Source organism: Mycteria americana, chromosome 8, assembly GCF_035582795.1.
Source record: "Mycteria americana isolate JAX WOST 10 ecotype Jacksonville Zoo and Gardens chromosome 8, USCA_MyAme_1.0, whole genome shotgun sequence".
In the NCBI taxonomy this organism is placed as follows: Eukaryota; Metazoa; Chordata; class Aves; order Ciconiiformes; family Ciconiidae; genus Mycteria; species Mycteria americana.
This window is the reverse complement of record NC_134372.1, coordinates 21810801-21823506: the sequence shown is the minus strand read 5'-3', so window position 1 is coordinate 21823506 and position 12706 is coordinate 21810801. Positions and strand designations below refer to the sequence as shown.

At 55.8% G+C, this 12706-nt stretch overlaps 2 protein-coding genes across 2 annotated transcripts; both read left to right on the top strand.

Moving 5' to 3' along the window:
- The first annotated feature begins 623 nt into the window (after window positions 1-623).
- LOC142413711 (protocadherin gamma-B5-like) lies at window positions 624-4263 on the top strand. Its single transcript, XM_075510113.1, has one exon. The coding sequence runs from the start codon at window positions 933-935 to the stop codon at window positions 3426-3428; it is 2496 nt and encodes an 831-aa protein (XP_075366228.1). The 5' UTR covers window positions 624-932; the 3' UTR covers window positions 3429-4263.
- A 1972-nt stretch (window positions 4264-6235) lies between these two features.
- On the top strand, window positions 6236-8862 carry LOC142413710 (protocadherin gamma-A10-like). The gene has a single exon (XM_075510112.1). It carries the CDS (start codon window positions 6236-6238, stop codon window positions 8678-8680), a length of 2445 nt encoding a protein of 814 aa, XP_075366227.1. The 3' UTR covers window positions 8681-8862.
- Window positions 8863-12706: the final 3844 nt, after the last annotated feature.

Genomic DNA, 12706 nt, shown 5'->3' with positions numbered 1-12706 from the left:
AATAAAGGTTGTTCTGCTGTCTTAGCACAGAGCTATAGACATTACCTGTGGGGTGAAGTATATTTCTCACGGTAATTGTTCTTGCTCCCTACAAGAAAAATCAACAGTGGGACAAAAGTCAGAGACACCCATGAGCAAAAGAAAGAAATTCAGGGATGATGGAAAGGCTTTGCAGGCCCAGCATGACAGGACTGAAATGACATTTGCTTCATTCTGTTTGTGATTGCTTGTTGATTACTCCATGACAAATATTTCCCTCTTGGTATTTGTCCCATGTATAAAAGCAGAATTGAAAGTACCTGAGAGAGTGCTATAAAGCTCTTGAAGTCTTCCCTAGTTATAATATAGTTTCGTGCTCTTACAGTTCCACCTTGATTTTATTAAGGGCAGCTGAGTTCCTTTCTTTATTGCTCTGCCATGCAGATTTCCCTCTGACTATTCATTGCGGCTCAAGGAGATGACCTAAAAGTACCCGACAGCATATTTTAGTTTTAAACGTGTTTGGAGTTCCATTAGGCAAGTGCTTCTGCGCTTCCTGATTCTAATAAAAAGGAGACCCCAAAGCTGGATGCAACCAGTAAACACCGGTGGAAAGCCCGGGCCCTTGTGAGCGCGGTCGTGAGCCAGCTGCAGTGGCGCCGCGGCGCCTCCGGGTGCCGCTGTTGGCCGACGCGGAGCGGCGCCGGAGCCGCAGCCGCTGCAGAGTCCTGCCCCCGCAGGCTGCTCGCTCGCAGGGCGCCGGCCAGAGCAGCAGCGGCACGGGCAGCAGAGGCGAGAGGCGGCGCGGCGCGGGGAGCAGCGGCGTCCGAGCCGGCGCCGAGATCGCTGCCCTCCGGCGGCCCCTGCGCTCGCTGCGGAGAGCGGCTGGAAGGAAGGCAGGGAGGGAGGGAGGGCAGCGGCAGGAAGGAGGACCGCGGCGAGCGCTGCCGAGAATGGCGAGCAGGCAGAGGCCGAGCCGCCGGCGAGCGTCCGGGCGAGTGCTGCTGCCCGCTTTGCTGCTGTGCTTGTGCTGCCGGGCGGCGCCGGAGCGGATCCGCTACGCCATCCCCGAGGAGCTGGGCAGAGGCTCGCTGGTGGGGCCGCTGGCGCGGGACCTGGGGCTGAGCCCAGCGGACCTGCCGGCACGCAAACTGCGGCTCAGCACGGAGCAGCAATACTTCGCGTTGAGCGGGGAGACCGGGAACCTGTACGTGAGCGAGAGGCTGGACCGGGAGGAGATGTGCGGCGAGTCGGCGTCCTGTTCCGTCAGCTTCGAGGCGCTGGTGCAGAACCCGCTGAACGTTTTCCACGTCGAGGTGGCCATCCAGGACGTGAACGACAACTCCCCGGCCTTCAGCAAGGCTGCTCTGGACCTCGAGATCAACGAGTTCACTTCTCCTGGTGCTCGTTTTGCGCTGGAGATGGCCCGAGACGCGGACGTGGGAAGCAACTCGCTGTTGACTTACGAGCTCACTAGCAACCCGTCCTTCACTCTGACCGTGAAGGAGAGTGCGGGTGGAAGCAAGCAGCCGGAATTAGTGCTGGAGAGAGCGTTGGACCGTGAGAAGCAGAGCTCCTTTGAGCTGGTGCTGACGGCGGCGGATGGCGGGGACCCCGTGAGGTCCGGGACTGTGCAGATTCGGGTGAACGTGACGGACGCCAACGACAATGCGCCCGTGTTCAGTAAAAGCGTCTACGAGGCGCGAGTGCGGGAGAACCTGCCGGCGGGGTCGCTGGTGCTGCGGGTGCAGGCCACGGATGCGGACGCGGGCTCCAACGGGCGGGTCTCCTACTCCTTCGGCAACGTCCCGGACGGCGTCCGCGCGTTGTTCAGTGTGGAGAGCGACAGCGGCGAGGTCAGGACGGCGGGGCCGCTCGATTTCGAGGAGAAGAGTAACTACAGGCTGAGCCTGGAGGCCAGGGACGGTGGCGGGCTCACCGGTCACTGCGAAGTGCAGATAGACCTCACGGACGAGAACGACAACGCGCCCGAAATCACGATGTTGTCGGTATCGAGCCCGGTGCCCGAGGACGCGCCGACCGGCACGGTGGTGGCGCTGGTGAAAGCGCGGGACCGGGACTCCGGGGAGAACGGTCAGGTGTCGTGCGAGCTGTCGGGCGAGGCGCCGCTGTCGATGGTGGCGTCGTCGGGCGGCTCGTACAAGGTGGTGACGGCGAGCGCGCTGGACCGGGAGCAGGCGCCCGAGCACCGGGTGACGGTGGTGGCCAGGGACCGGGGCAGCCCGGCGCTCTCCAGCCGCGCGGCGCTGGTGCTGGAGGTGTCGGACGTGAACGACAACGCGCCGGTGTTCGAGGAGGCCGCCTACAGCGCCTACGTGGCGGAGAACAACGCGGCGGGCGCGCCGGTGCTGCGCGTGCGCGCGCGGGACGCGGACGCGGGCGCCAACGGGCGCGTGAGCTACTGGCTGGCGGGCGGCAGCGCGGGCTTGGCGCCGTACGTGTCGGTGGAGGCGCGGAGCGGCGCGGTGTACGCGCAGCGCTCCTTCGACTACGAGCAGTGCCGCGAGTTCGCGGTGGCGGTGCGGGCGCAGGACGGCGGGGCGCCGGCGCGGAGCTCGACGGCGACGGTGCGCGTCTTCGTGCTGGACCGCAACGACAACGCGCCGCGGGTGCTGTGGCCGGCGGCGGGTGCGGCGGCGGGCGCGGGAGCGGCCCCGGCCGCGGCCGCGGCCCCGGCCCCGTTCGAGGTGGTGCCGCGGTCGGCCGAGGCCGGGTACGTGGTGGCCAAGGTGGTGGCGGTGGACGCGGACGCGGGGCGCAACGCGTGGCTGTCGTACGAGCTGGTGCAGGCGCCGGAGCCGGCGCTGTTCCGCGTGGGGCTGCACAGCGGCGAGGTGCGGACGGCGCGGGCCGTGTCGGAGAGGGACGCGGCGAAGCAGCGGCTGGTGGTGGTGGTGAAGGACCACGGGCAGCCGGCGCTGTCGGCCACGGCCACGCTGCACGTGGTGCTGGCCGAGAGCTTGCAGGAGGCGCTGCCGGAGCTGAGCGAGCGGGCGGCGGGCGCCGCCTCGCCGGCGGAGCTGCAGTTCTACCTGGTGCTGGCGCTGGCGCTCCTCTCCGCTCTGTTCCTGCTGAGCGTGGCGCTGGCCGTGCTGGCGCGGGTGCGCCGGGCCGGGCCGCCCGCCGTCCTGCGCTGCCTGGGCGCGCAGCGCTTCTCCGTGGCCGGCGCCGCCTTCCCGGCCGACTTCTGCGAGGGCACCTTGCCCTACTCCTACAACCTGTGCGTGGCGCCGGGCCGCGCCGTCGCCGAGGGCGCTTGGCTGCCGCCGCCGTCGCCGCCGCTGCCCAGCCTGCCCGCGGAGGAGCTTCTCGGCGGGGAGCCCTGCGCGAAGCGGAGCCCCAGCAGCAGCGTCGGCGCGGGAGAGCCGCCCGCGGACCCCGACGCACCGCAGGTCTGTAAGCCCGCGCTCTCCCGCTGTTTTCCTTGAGCCTTTCTGAACCGCCGTCCCTACTGCCCTGGGGTTTTTTCAGGTGTTGTGGATGGGGAGTGCCCGTCCGTGTCTCCGTGAAGGAATGAAAGGTCGGGGTAACTCCCTTCCATTCAGAGCAGGCAGTTAGCGGCGGCGCTCCTTGGTGTATCGGTGGTCACAGGTTCAGGTTCAGCTGAGAGGTTTTGACTGCAACTGTCACTTGAACGGTGAACGCTGACCGTGGCAAATTAATGATTCTGCATAACGAAAAATGTGGTGGAGGCTTGGAGTTGGAGGCTTTTCTTTCCGGGTCTTTTTTTCCCCAAGCGATGTACTTGAAGCTGGTTGATAGCTGGATGGAACCCCGCTGTTTTCCCGAAGGAAAGGTGCGTGTTTTCTCCATGAATGGAGAACTTATAGGTTGTTCATCCGTAGTGAATGTTCCCCTCTTCCTCCGTGTGCCCTCTCATGTTTTGGAGGAAGGCTGGTGCAGAAATGGCAGCATTAATCGGACGGATAAATTATAACCAGGCATGATTCTTCCGAGTTCTTTGTACGGTTATTTCCCATTTTAACGGTGAGCACCAATCCTCACTGTGTAGCATGAAATCTGGGGATTCTGCATGATGGAGTCGGGAGAAGGGCTTGACCCTTGGCGTTGGAGATTTTTCCTTCCTGAAATGTGCGTGCTTTCTCCATGAAAGGAGAAGTTACAGGTTATTCCTTCCTGATGAAGGAGGGGAGTGTGGCCCATCTTTTGGTGGAAGGCTTCTTCAGAAATGGTAGCCCACGTGGGATGGGTTAATTTCTCCAGGCATTGTTTCTTTGTGCAGTTATTTGTCTTTTTTTTTTTTTTTTTAATTCTATCCTGGGTGGTAGTTTTATTGTTCCTGATCTGTCTTTCATACACAGTGTAGTATGAGATCTCAAAAAAAAAAAAAAAAAAAGAAAATCGGCTTTTGTATTTCGGAGCCTGTCTTCTTTTCCTCTCCCCTTTTCCCAAAGAGAGGTGCTTGGACGTGGTTGATCGCGTTGACAAGGCAATACAAAACCGAGGAAGTCGGTCTCTCAGCCATTTCTTGCAATAGTTGTTGTGTCTGCCCGTTTACAAGGAGAAGCCTCTACCCATATGTCTGAGAACATATCGACAACGACAAGGGCATACTCAAAGCGACAGCAGTTAGGCATTTCGATAAAGTCCATTTGCACATGTGGAAATGGTCCCCACGCCTCTTATTACTTTGTTAATACTTAATTAACAAGTTGCAATCCTTTACACCTGGATTTCTGACAAAATGAAAGCCCCTTCCTAGTCGTTCAAGCCATCGAATCCATTGTTTCAGTGTAAGTGTGTATAAACCATACAAACCCTGAATTAATGTGGCCTATTAAAAAGGGAAATCACCCATTAGAGTCCATTAACTTTCCTTGCTCAGTATTAGCTGCAGCTTTGGGTGTTTAATGATGTAGGCGCTAGCTCAGTGACTTGACTGAAGCATTGCATTGCTCTCATCCCATTCCAAAATACCGCTGAGAATAGACGACTATCGGGAAAGTAGACGCACAAGAAAAATTTGGAGCAAACCAACCCTGTCGTACGGCTGCAATCACCCCCTGTTTGCTGTTGTGGGCCACAGAATGAGCATAGGAGCAAAGGCAGATGTACCTGTTTTTCTTCTTGCTGCACTCGCAAAGCCATTTTCCCCGGAGTCTGCGGGAGGCCGAGCAGATGATTCTGGCCAGGTTCACTGCAGGTGCTTCCTGCCTCCTGGGTAGCTGTCGTACAATCAGTGCGAAGTGATCAGGTGACCTGTAGCCTGAAACCGGGGTGGGTGGGACAGAATGACTTTCGAGCAACAGGGGAGCGTTCTTCTTTCTGTACTGTGTTCCCAGGAAGGTCTTCTAGGGAGAAATCCCTGAGCACGGCGCAGGTGCCTGAGCAAGTTCACTTCCTCAGGAGCTGTACGGGTTTAGGGTCTCAGTTTCAATTGACTGACCCCACCTTCTTCAGCCCTTACATGTCTGATCTCAGTCAATGGTTGTGGAGTAGATAATTTGGAGCGTGTTCCAGATGAACGGAAGTATTTAAAGAAAAGTTGCTGCCGTTTCGGCTAATGAGTCTGATATCTCTGGTTCTCCGTGGGGCGGGTCTGAATGTCGTAGTTGGAATTTCAGCAAGCGTTTTCTTATGCATTGAAGCTAGACAGCTACAAAAATTCGTGGCAGAGATTGTGCTTTTGAACGAATGGGCCAAGACTCGTAATATTCTGCACGTCATATTACGAAAGAGTATTTTACTTTACATAGATGGGCATTAGCGAGTCCTTTTTCCCGTGCGGTAGAAACACCACGCCCACGGGAGGCCTCAGCCTTCCTCCTGGTTGTGGTCGCCTGGAGGATGAAAGAGGAGATGGGCTCGAGAAAAGCCAAGGCAGGAGATCACCGCTGGCCGGGAACCGACGTCTCCGTGTGGACTGTCCGGTCCCCGCGAGCTGCGCGTGGGAAAGGCAGGGCGGGCAGCGCTCGGCAGCGCTGGGTGCCTGCAGTGCCGGGAGGAGGCTGCGGGCGCCGCTGTTGACCGAGGAGGAGCGGGAGGAAGGCCGGAGCGCTGGAGGCAGCCCCGCCCGCTGCGGCTCGGCTCGCTCGCTCGCTTGCTCTGTAGCTGTCTCGGCGGCCGGGCGGTCTGCGAGTGTCCCCGCGGTGCGGAGCCGTGCTTCAGCGAGGCGGAGGGGCCGGCGGCAGCGGCCGGGAGCGGCGAGCCGGATCGGCGGGCGGCGGCGGGGAGCTGCCGGCGGTGGTGCGGTGCCGGCAGTGCCGCGGCGGAGATGTGCGCGGCGGGGAGGTATCGGGGCCGGCGGGAGCGAGCCCTGCTGTGGTGCGTGCTGGTGGCGGCGTGGGAGGCAGCGTGGGGGCAGCTGCGCTACTCGGTTCCCGAGGAGATGCCGAAGGGCTCGTTCGTGGGCGACGTGGCCAAGGACCTGGGGCTGGAGCTGCCGGCGCTCCGCCACCGCGACCTCAGCATCTTGGACAAAGGTAGGACGCAGTATTTCGCTCTGCACGGGAAGACGGGACATTTAGTGACGGCGCAGAGGATAGACAGAGAACAGCTGTGCCGGCTGTTGGAAAAGTGCGTGCTGCGGTGTGAGGTGATAATGGAGGGGGAAATGCAGGTTTACGGAATCGAAGTGGAAATCACGGACATTAACGACAACGCGCCCAGCTTCCAAGAGGCAGAAACGCAACTGAGAATGAGCGAGACGACAGCCCCAGGGTCGCGGTTTCCCCTGGCCGAGGCTCATGACCCGGACGTGGGACGGAATTCACTGCAGAGCTACGAGCTGGGCGGCGACGAGCACTTCTCGCTGGCCGTGCAGGCGGGCCCCGGCGGCGATCAGCGTCCCGAGCTGGTGCTGGCGAAGGCGCTGGACCGGGAGGAGGCGGCGTTTCACGAGCTGGTGCTGAGGGCGAGCGACGGCGGAGAGCCGGCGCGGACGGGCACGGCGCGGATCCGCGTGGCGGTGCTGGACGCGAACGACAACGCGCCCGTGTTCAGCCAGGCGGAGTACACGGTGCGTGTGCCGGAGGACGTGCCCGTGGGCTCCGTCCTCGTCACCGTCACGGCCACCGACGCCGACGAGGGGCTGAACGGGCACGTGAAATACTCATTGAAGAAAACGAAGGACATGGCATCCCAGATATTGCAGCTGGATGTTGAGACGGGAGCGATCAGTCTGGTGCGGAGCCTGGACTTCGAGGAAGGCGACTCCTACGAAGTGGAGGTGAAGGCAGAAGACGGCGGCGGACTTTTCGACACGGCGAAAATCGCGATCTCTGTGACCGACGTAAACGACAACGCTCCCGAACTGACAGTGTCGTCGGCGCTGAGCGCGATCTCTGAGGACGCCCCGTCGGGGACGGTGGTGGCCCTGCTGCACGTGCAGGACCGGGACTCGGGGGCGAACGGCGAGGTGCGGTGCAGCATGGCCGAGCGCCTCCCGTTCCGCCTGGAGAAGTCCTTCGAGGACTACTACCGCGTGGTGACGGCGAGGGAGCTGGACCGGGAGGAGGTGGCGGAGTACAACGTGACGGTGCGGGCGGCGGACGGCGGGTCGCCGGCGCTGTGGAGCAGCGCGGTGCTGGCGCTGCGGGTGCTGGACGTGAACGACAACGCGCCGGTGTTCGCGGAGGCGCGCTACAGCGCGCGGCTGCCCGAGAACAACGCGGCGGGCGCGCTGGTGCTGACGGTGCGGGCGGCGGACGCGGACTGGGGGCAGAACGCGCGCGTGCGGTACCGGCTGTCGGAGGGGCGGGTGCGGGGCGCGCCGCTGTCGTCCTACGTGTCGGTGCAGGCGGAGACGGGCGCGCTGTACGCGCTGCGCTCCTTCGACTACGAGGAGGTGCGCGAGGTGTGGCTGTGGGTGCGGGCGGAGGACGGCGGCGCGCCGGCGCTGAGCAGCAACGTGTCGGTGCGGCTCGTGATCGTGGACGAGAACGACAACGCGCCGCAGGTGCTGTACCCGCCGGCGGCGGCGGCGCCGGGCGCGGGCTGGGCGGGCGTGGAGCTGGCGCCGCGCTCGGCGGAGCCCGGGGCGCTGGTGGCCAAGGTGGTGGCGGTGGACGCGGACGCGGGGCAGAACGCGTGGCTGTCGTACGAGCTGGCCAAGGCGACGGAGCCGGGGCTGTTCCGCGTGGGGCTGCACAGCGGCGAGGTGCGCACGGCGCGCTTCCCGCTGGCCCGCGACGCGGCGCGGCAGAGCCTGGTGGTGGTGGTGAAGGACCACGGGCGTCCGGCGCTGTCGGCCACGGCCACGCTGACCGTGGTGCTGGCCGAGAGCGTGGCCGAGCTGCTGGCGGAGCTGGGCAGCGCGGCGGCGGCGCCGGGCGAGCCGGCCGGCAGCCTGACGCGGTGGCTGGTGGTGGCCGTGGCGGCCGTGTCCTGCCTCTTCCTCGCCTTCCTGCTGCTGCTGCTGGCGCTGCGCCTGCGGCGCTGGCGCTGGCGCCGCTCGCAGCTGCTGGCGGCGGGCAGCGGCGCCTTGCGCGGCGTCCCGGCCTCGCACTTCGTGGGCATCGACGGCGTCCGCGCCTTCCTGCACTCCTACTCGCACGAGGTGTCGCTCACCGCCGACTCGCGCAAAAGCCAGCTCCGCTTGTCGGGCGGCAGCTGCTGCGACACCCTCCCGGCCCGGCCACCGGCTGAAGCTTCAGGTGGTCTCGTCCCTAAGGGAGAGGTTGCCGAGACTTGTGGCCAAGTTTCCTTTCAGGTACGTTAATTTTTTGACCTGCTTTTGTGTACACGGTGCTTAGGTTCTTAGGGTAGCCGCGGACATTTCAAAGTGCGTGGTCTTGGAAATCACGCTTTACGATGGTCGCCAGCTCGTGAATGTCACCTCCTGAACGTGTGCTGAGCCTGCTGTGTGTGTTTTATGTGCCCTGTTCTGTACCGGCTCGGCAGAATTCATCGTATCTAGCTTTCTCTAAGGCTGGAAGTTTCCATTGCACATGCAACTGCACAAGGAAATTTTGCTCTCTAGGTCTTCCTCTGACACTACCTTGAAATTAAACAAGTTAAACAAGTACTTCCTACTACCCAGTTCCCAGAATTTCGTTGCCATTCCCTGTATCAGCTCTCAAATGGTGGTAGACTTGGGCAACTTTGTATCCCAAAATTCATCATCTCTCAAGTCCCAACTTACTTGGAAATCTGCCTTCAGCGAACAAAGTAATCAATCCCATATAAGGATACTCAAAGTTCTACAAATAGACCCGTATTACATGGTGAAAAATTCCTCTGATATCACATCGCGTTTTTTCCCACTGCTGGGCTTCGTGATTTAACCTTTGGGTTCGATACAAATGTAATTGACGATTATTGTACAGGCATAGACAACGAAACAGACTATATTTACTAGAATACAGATGGAAAATATTTTAAAACAAAGTACGATTCGTCACAGTCTTTTTATGGTGCATCTAATTTTGGAATGCGAGTTAATCTGAGAATATAAAATATTTTACTCCTTGGTTTCCTTACAATATTAAAACATTTTTTCCTGCCAAACACACCATTCTGTTCTGAAAGCACATCTACCAAACAGGCTGCCTTGGAAGCGGCCTGCCTTCTTTCCTCTGAAGCAAAATTCTAAATTAAAAGTCTGAAGCAAAAGGTTCTAAATTAAAAGTCATTATTACTTCCACATATTTCTTTCAATTGTTCGTTTTACACAGCCAACACAAATAGCAAGGATGATAACAGTTATTGTCACAACAATTAGCCCTTCTAATAATGTAGCCAGTCATCCCTTCAGTGACCATCCTCCTAGGGTTTGCAGAATTTTATTTAGCCAATTATTTTCTGCAGTGTCTCGGATAGCTTTACTATCTTCTGCTACTCTTTTCATCTCATCTAGCTGTCTTTGCAAATCATCAGTCACATTGGGTATGTGGACACAACAATGTTCTGTATCTAATTTTGAATATCCACATACCCCTTGTTCTTTAATCAATAGTAAATCTAATGCTAACCTATTCTGTATGGTCATCTTAGTATTTGCTTGAACCTGCCTGTTAATAATTTGAAACCCTTTCTGGGTAGGTCGTGATAGTGCCTCTACTTGCCAAGTCAAATTATCTCTCAGTATTCTATTTTCTAATGCCATTAATCCTGGTAACAAAAAAACTTTGAATTCCCCAGCTGAATTCGACAGCAGAGGTAGGCCCTGCCCATGAATTGCCTTCTGGTTCTCGTTTCACTTTTCCCCAATAAGTGGTTTTAATTGGACTTCGCTTCCAAGTTGGGCAGATTGTCAGAAGTCCTAGGGTTACTTGTCTCCCTATTGGTTCTAGTTTCAATCGAGTGGTCCAAAATCCATCTGATGTTACCCACACAGTGTAGCCAGGAGAAAGGAATCTTTTGCCTACATTCTTGGGAATGATTTTGAGCGCTTTTCTGCTGTAATTCCAAAGTGGAAAGACTGATTTACCTTTGTGAGGCATTTCCAATTTGTCCTACTAATATCAAACATTGGCTTCATACTCCAATCAATGCACCAGGCATTATTTCCTATATACTTCCAAAATCCCTCTACTGGCTTAACACAAGTTTTGGGAAGCTGTCTAAGTTTCTCACATTCAGGTGATTTCACCTTTTTCCCTTTTTGAATTGAATTGAAAATATACATTACGAATTTACCCAGGGCAGTTCCTCCTCCTGATACAAAGCCAAAGTCCTTTTCGCTATAACCTTTAGGGCATTTTCCTCCTCTTGGTTTAGCAATTATAGTTTTGTTTCCTATGGTCACTGGATCTTGCAGTACATTCAAAACTCTATCCCTGCAATCTTCTTTCTGGTCTAAATAGTACCTTACTCCAGCCTTGTTCAATTCTTGGGTCATTTTGTTGTAATATTCTAGCATTGTCAAATTCACAGGTATGATTCCCCATGGGATAGGTTGGCCTGCAGATTGGGGAATTGGGAGGCAAGCAGTTACGCTTGTCAAATTTCGTATTTTACCAAATCCTAACAAATCCTCTAACATTAAATTGTTAGCATCCTCTTCACATAGACTTTTACACACTAGTAAACAAGCACATAGCAGCATCAGGAAAACTAATTTTGGGTCAATCTTACGGACGTTGGTCCCGTAGGCTGAGATTTCCATGGTCCAGTAGGTGCTTTCTTAATTCTCGAACAGTGGATCCACGCGGCGTGCTTCTCAAGCTTAACTGCAGTGAGGTTGTGAGCAGAACTTGAAAAGGGCCACTCCATTTCTCTTCAAGAGGGTCACCTGAAATATTTTTAACATAAACCCAATCCCCAGGTTAAACAAGTGCCCTGGAGAACCTAAACCCCACGCTCTGGTAGATACTGCTAATTTATTTACTTCTTGTAATAGTTTTCCTAATGCTATTAGATATTGCTGTAAGCTAATTTCCCCTACTTGGGTGAGATCTTGCCCTCAATATCTGGTTTGAAATGGTCTCCCATATAAAATCTCAAAGGGACTCAATTTCTCTTTAGTCCTTGGTTTAGTTTGAAGTCTCAATAATGCAATTGGGAGGGCCTGATCCCATCTCAAGTTGGTTTCCTGAAAAATTTTGCTCAATTGTGTTTTTATCATTTTCTGTACCTGTCCACTTGCTTGTGGGCGGTAGGCTGTATGCAATTTCCAATTAATTTCTAAAAATTTACTAGCTTGCTGAAGTGCCTGTGACACAAAGTGTGGCCCTCTGTCAGAGGAGATCACTTCTGGCACTCCAAACCTAGGAATAATTTCTCTTAATAAAACTTCTTGGGCTTTATTGTTACTTCTTGGGCTTTATTTGTTCTGCAAGGGAAAGCTTCAGGCCATCCAGAGTAGGTATGGGTTAACACCAACAGATGCCTATACCCCTCTTTTCTAGGGAGCTCCAAAAAGTCTATTTGCCAGTTTTGACCTGGAACATTTCCTTTGCCTATGCTTCCAAATTTTACACGATATTCTACCTTTGGGTTGTTTTTCAAACGTGTCTCGCACCTATCAACCACACTTTTCACAGTTTGAAACAAATTTCTAGCCACTATCTGCTCTTCAGTTCTCCAGTGAGTTTCGTCTTTGTCAGTGCCCACAATAGTCTAAAGGGAATTATTATCCTGTTATCTTTTAACACTGCCCATCCTGATAGGCCAAGTTCAGCCTCTAAGTCAGTAATTAACTTTGATCCTTTTCATCATATTCAACTGATTCAGGTAGTGGCAAAGATTTTTCAGGAATTAAACTTAGTATCTCACCTTGTTCCACTGCTTGCCTTGCCCCCTAATCAGCCAATGTATTTCCCACTTCCCTGTCAGTGTTACCTTTCTGATGTCCTTTGCAGTGCATAATCACCACCGCTGACGGAAGTTGCACAGCCTCTAAAAGTTCCCTTGAGCAGTTAAGAGTCCTCACTCCTTCCGAATTGCTCCATGAGCATGAACTACACCAAAGGCATATTTTGAATCTGTCCGTATATTCACTTGCAATCCTTTGGCAAGCTCCAGTGCTCTCACTAAGGCAACTATTTCTGCTCGTTGTGCAGATGTGCCTTTAGGGAGTGACTTAGCTTCCACCACCTGATCTGTGGGTGGTCACAGCATATCCTGCCATTCGAACACCATTCTTTACAAAACTATTCCCATCGGTATACCAAGTGTGGTCAGCTTCTTCCAGTGGCTCGTCTTTCAGATCAGGCCTGCTTGCGTATACGGTCTCAATGATTTCTATACAATCATGTACAACAGTCTTCATTTCCTGCTTATTACTTAGAAAAGAAGTGGGGTT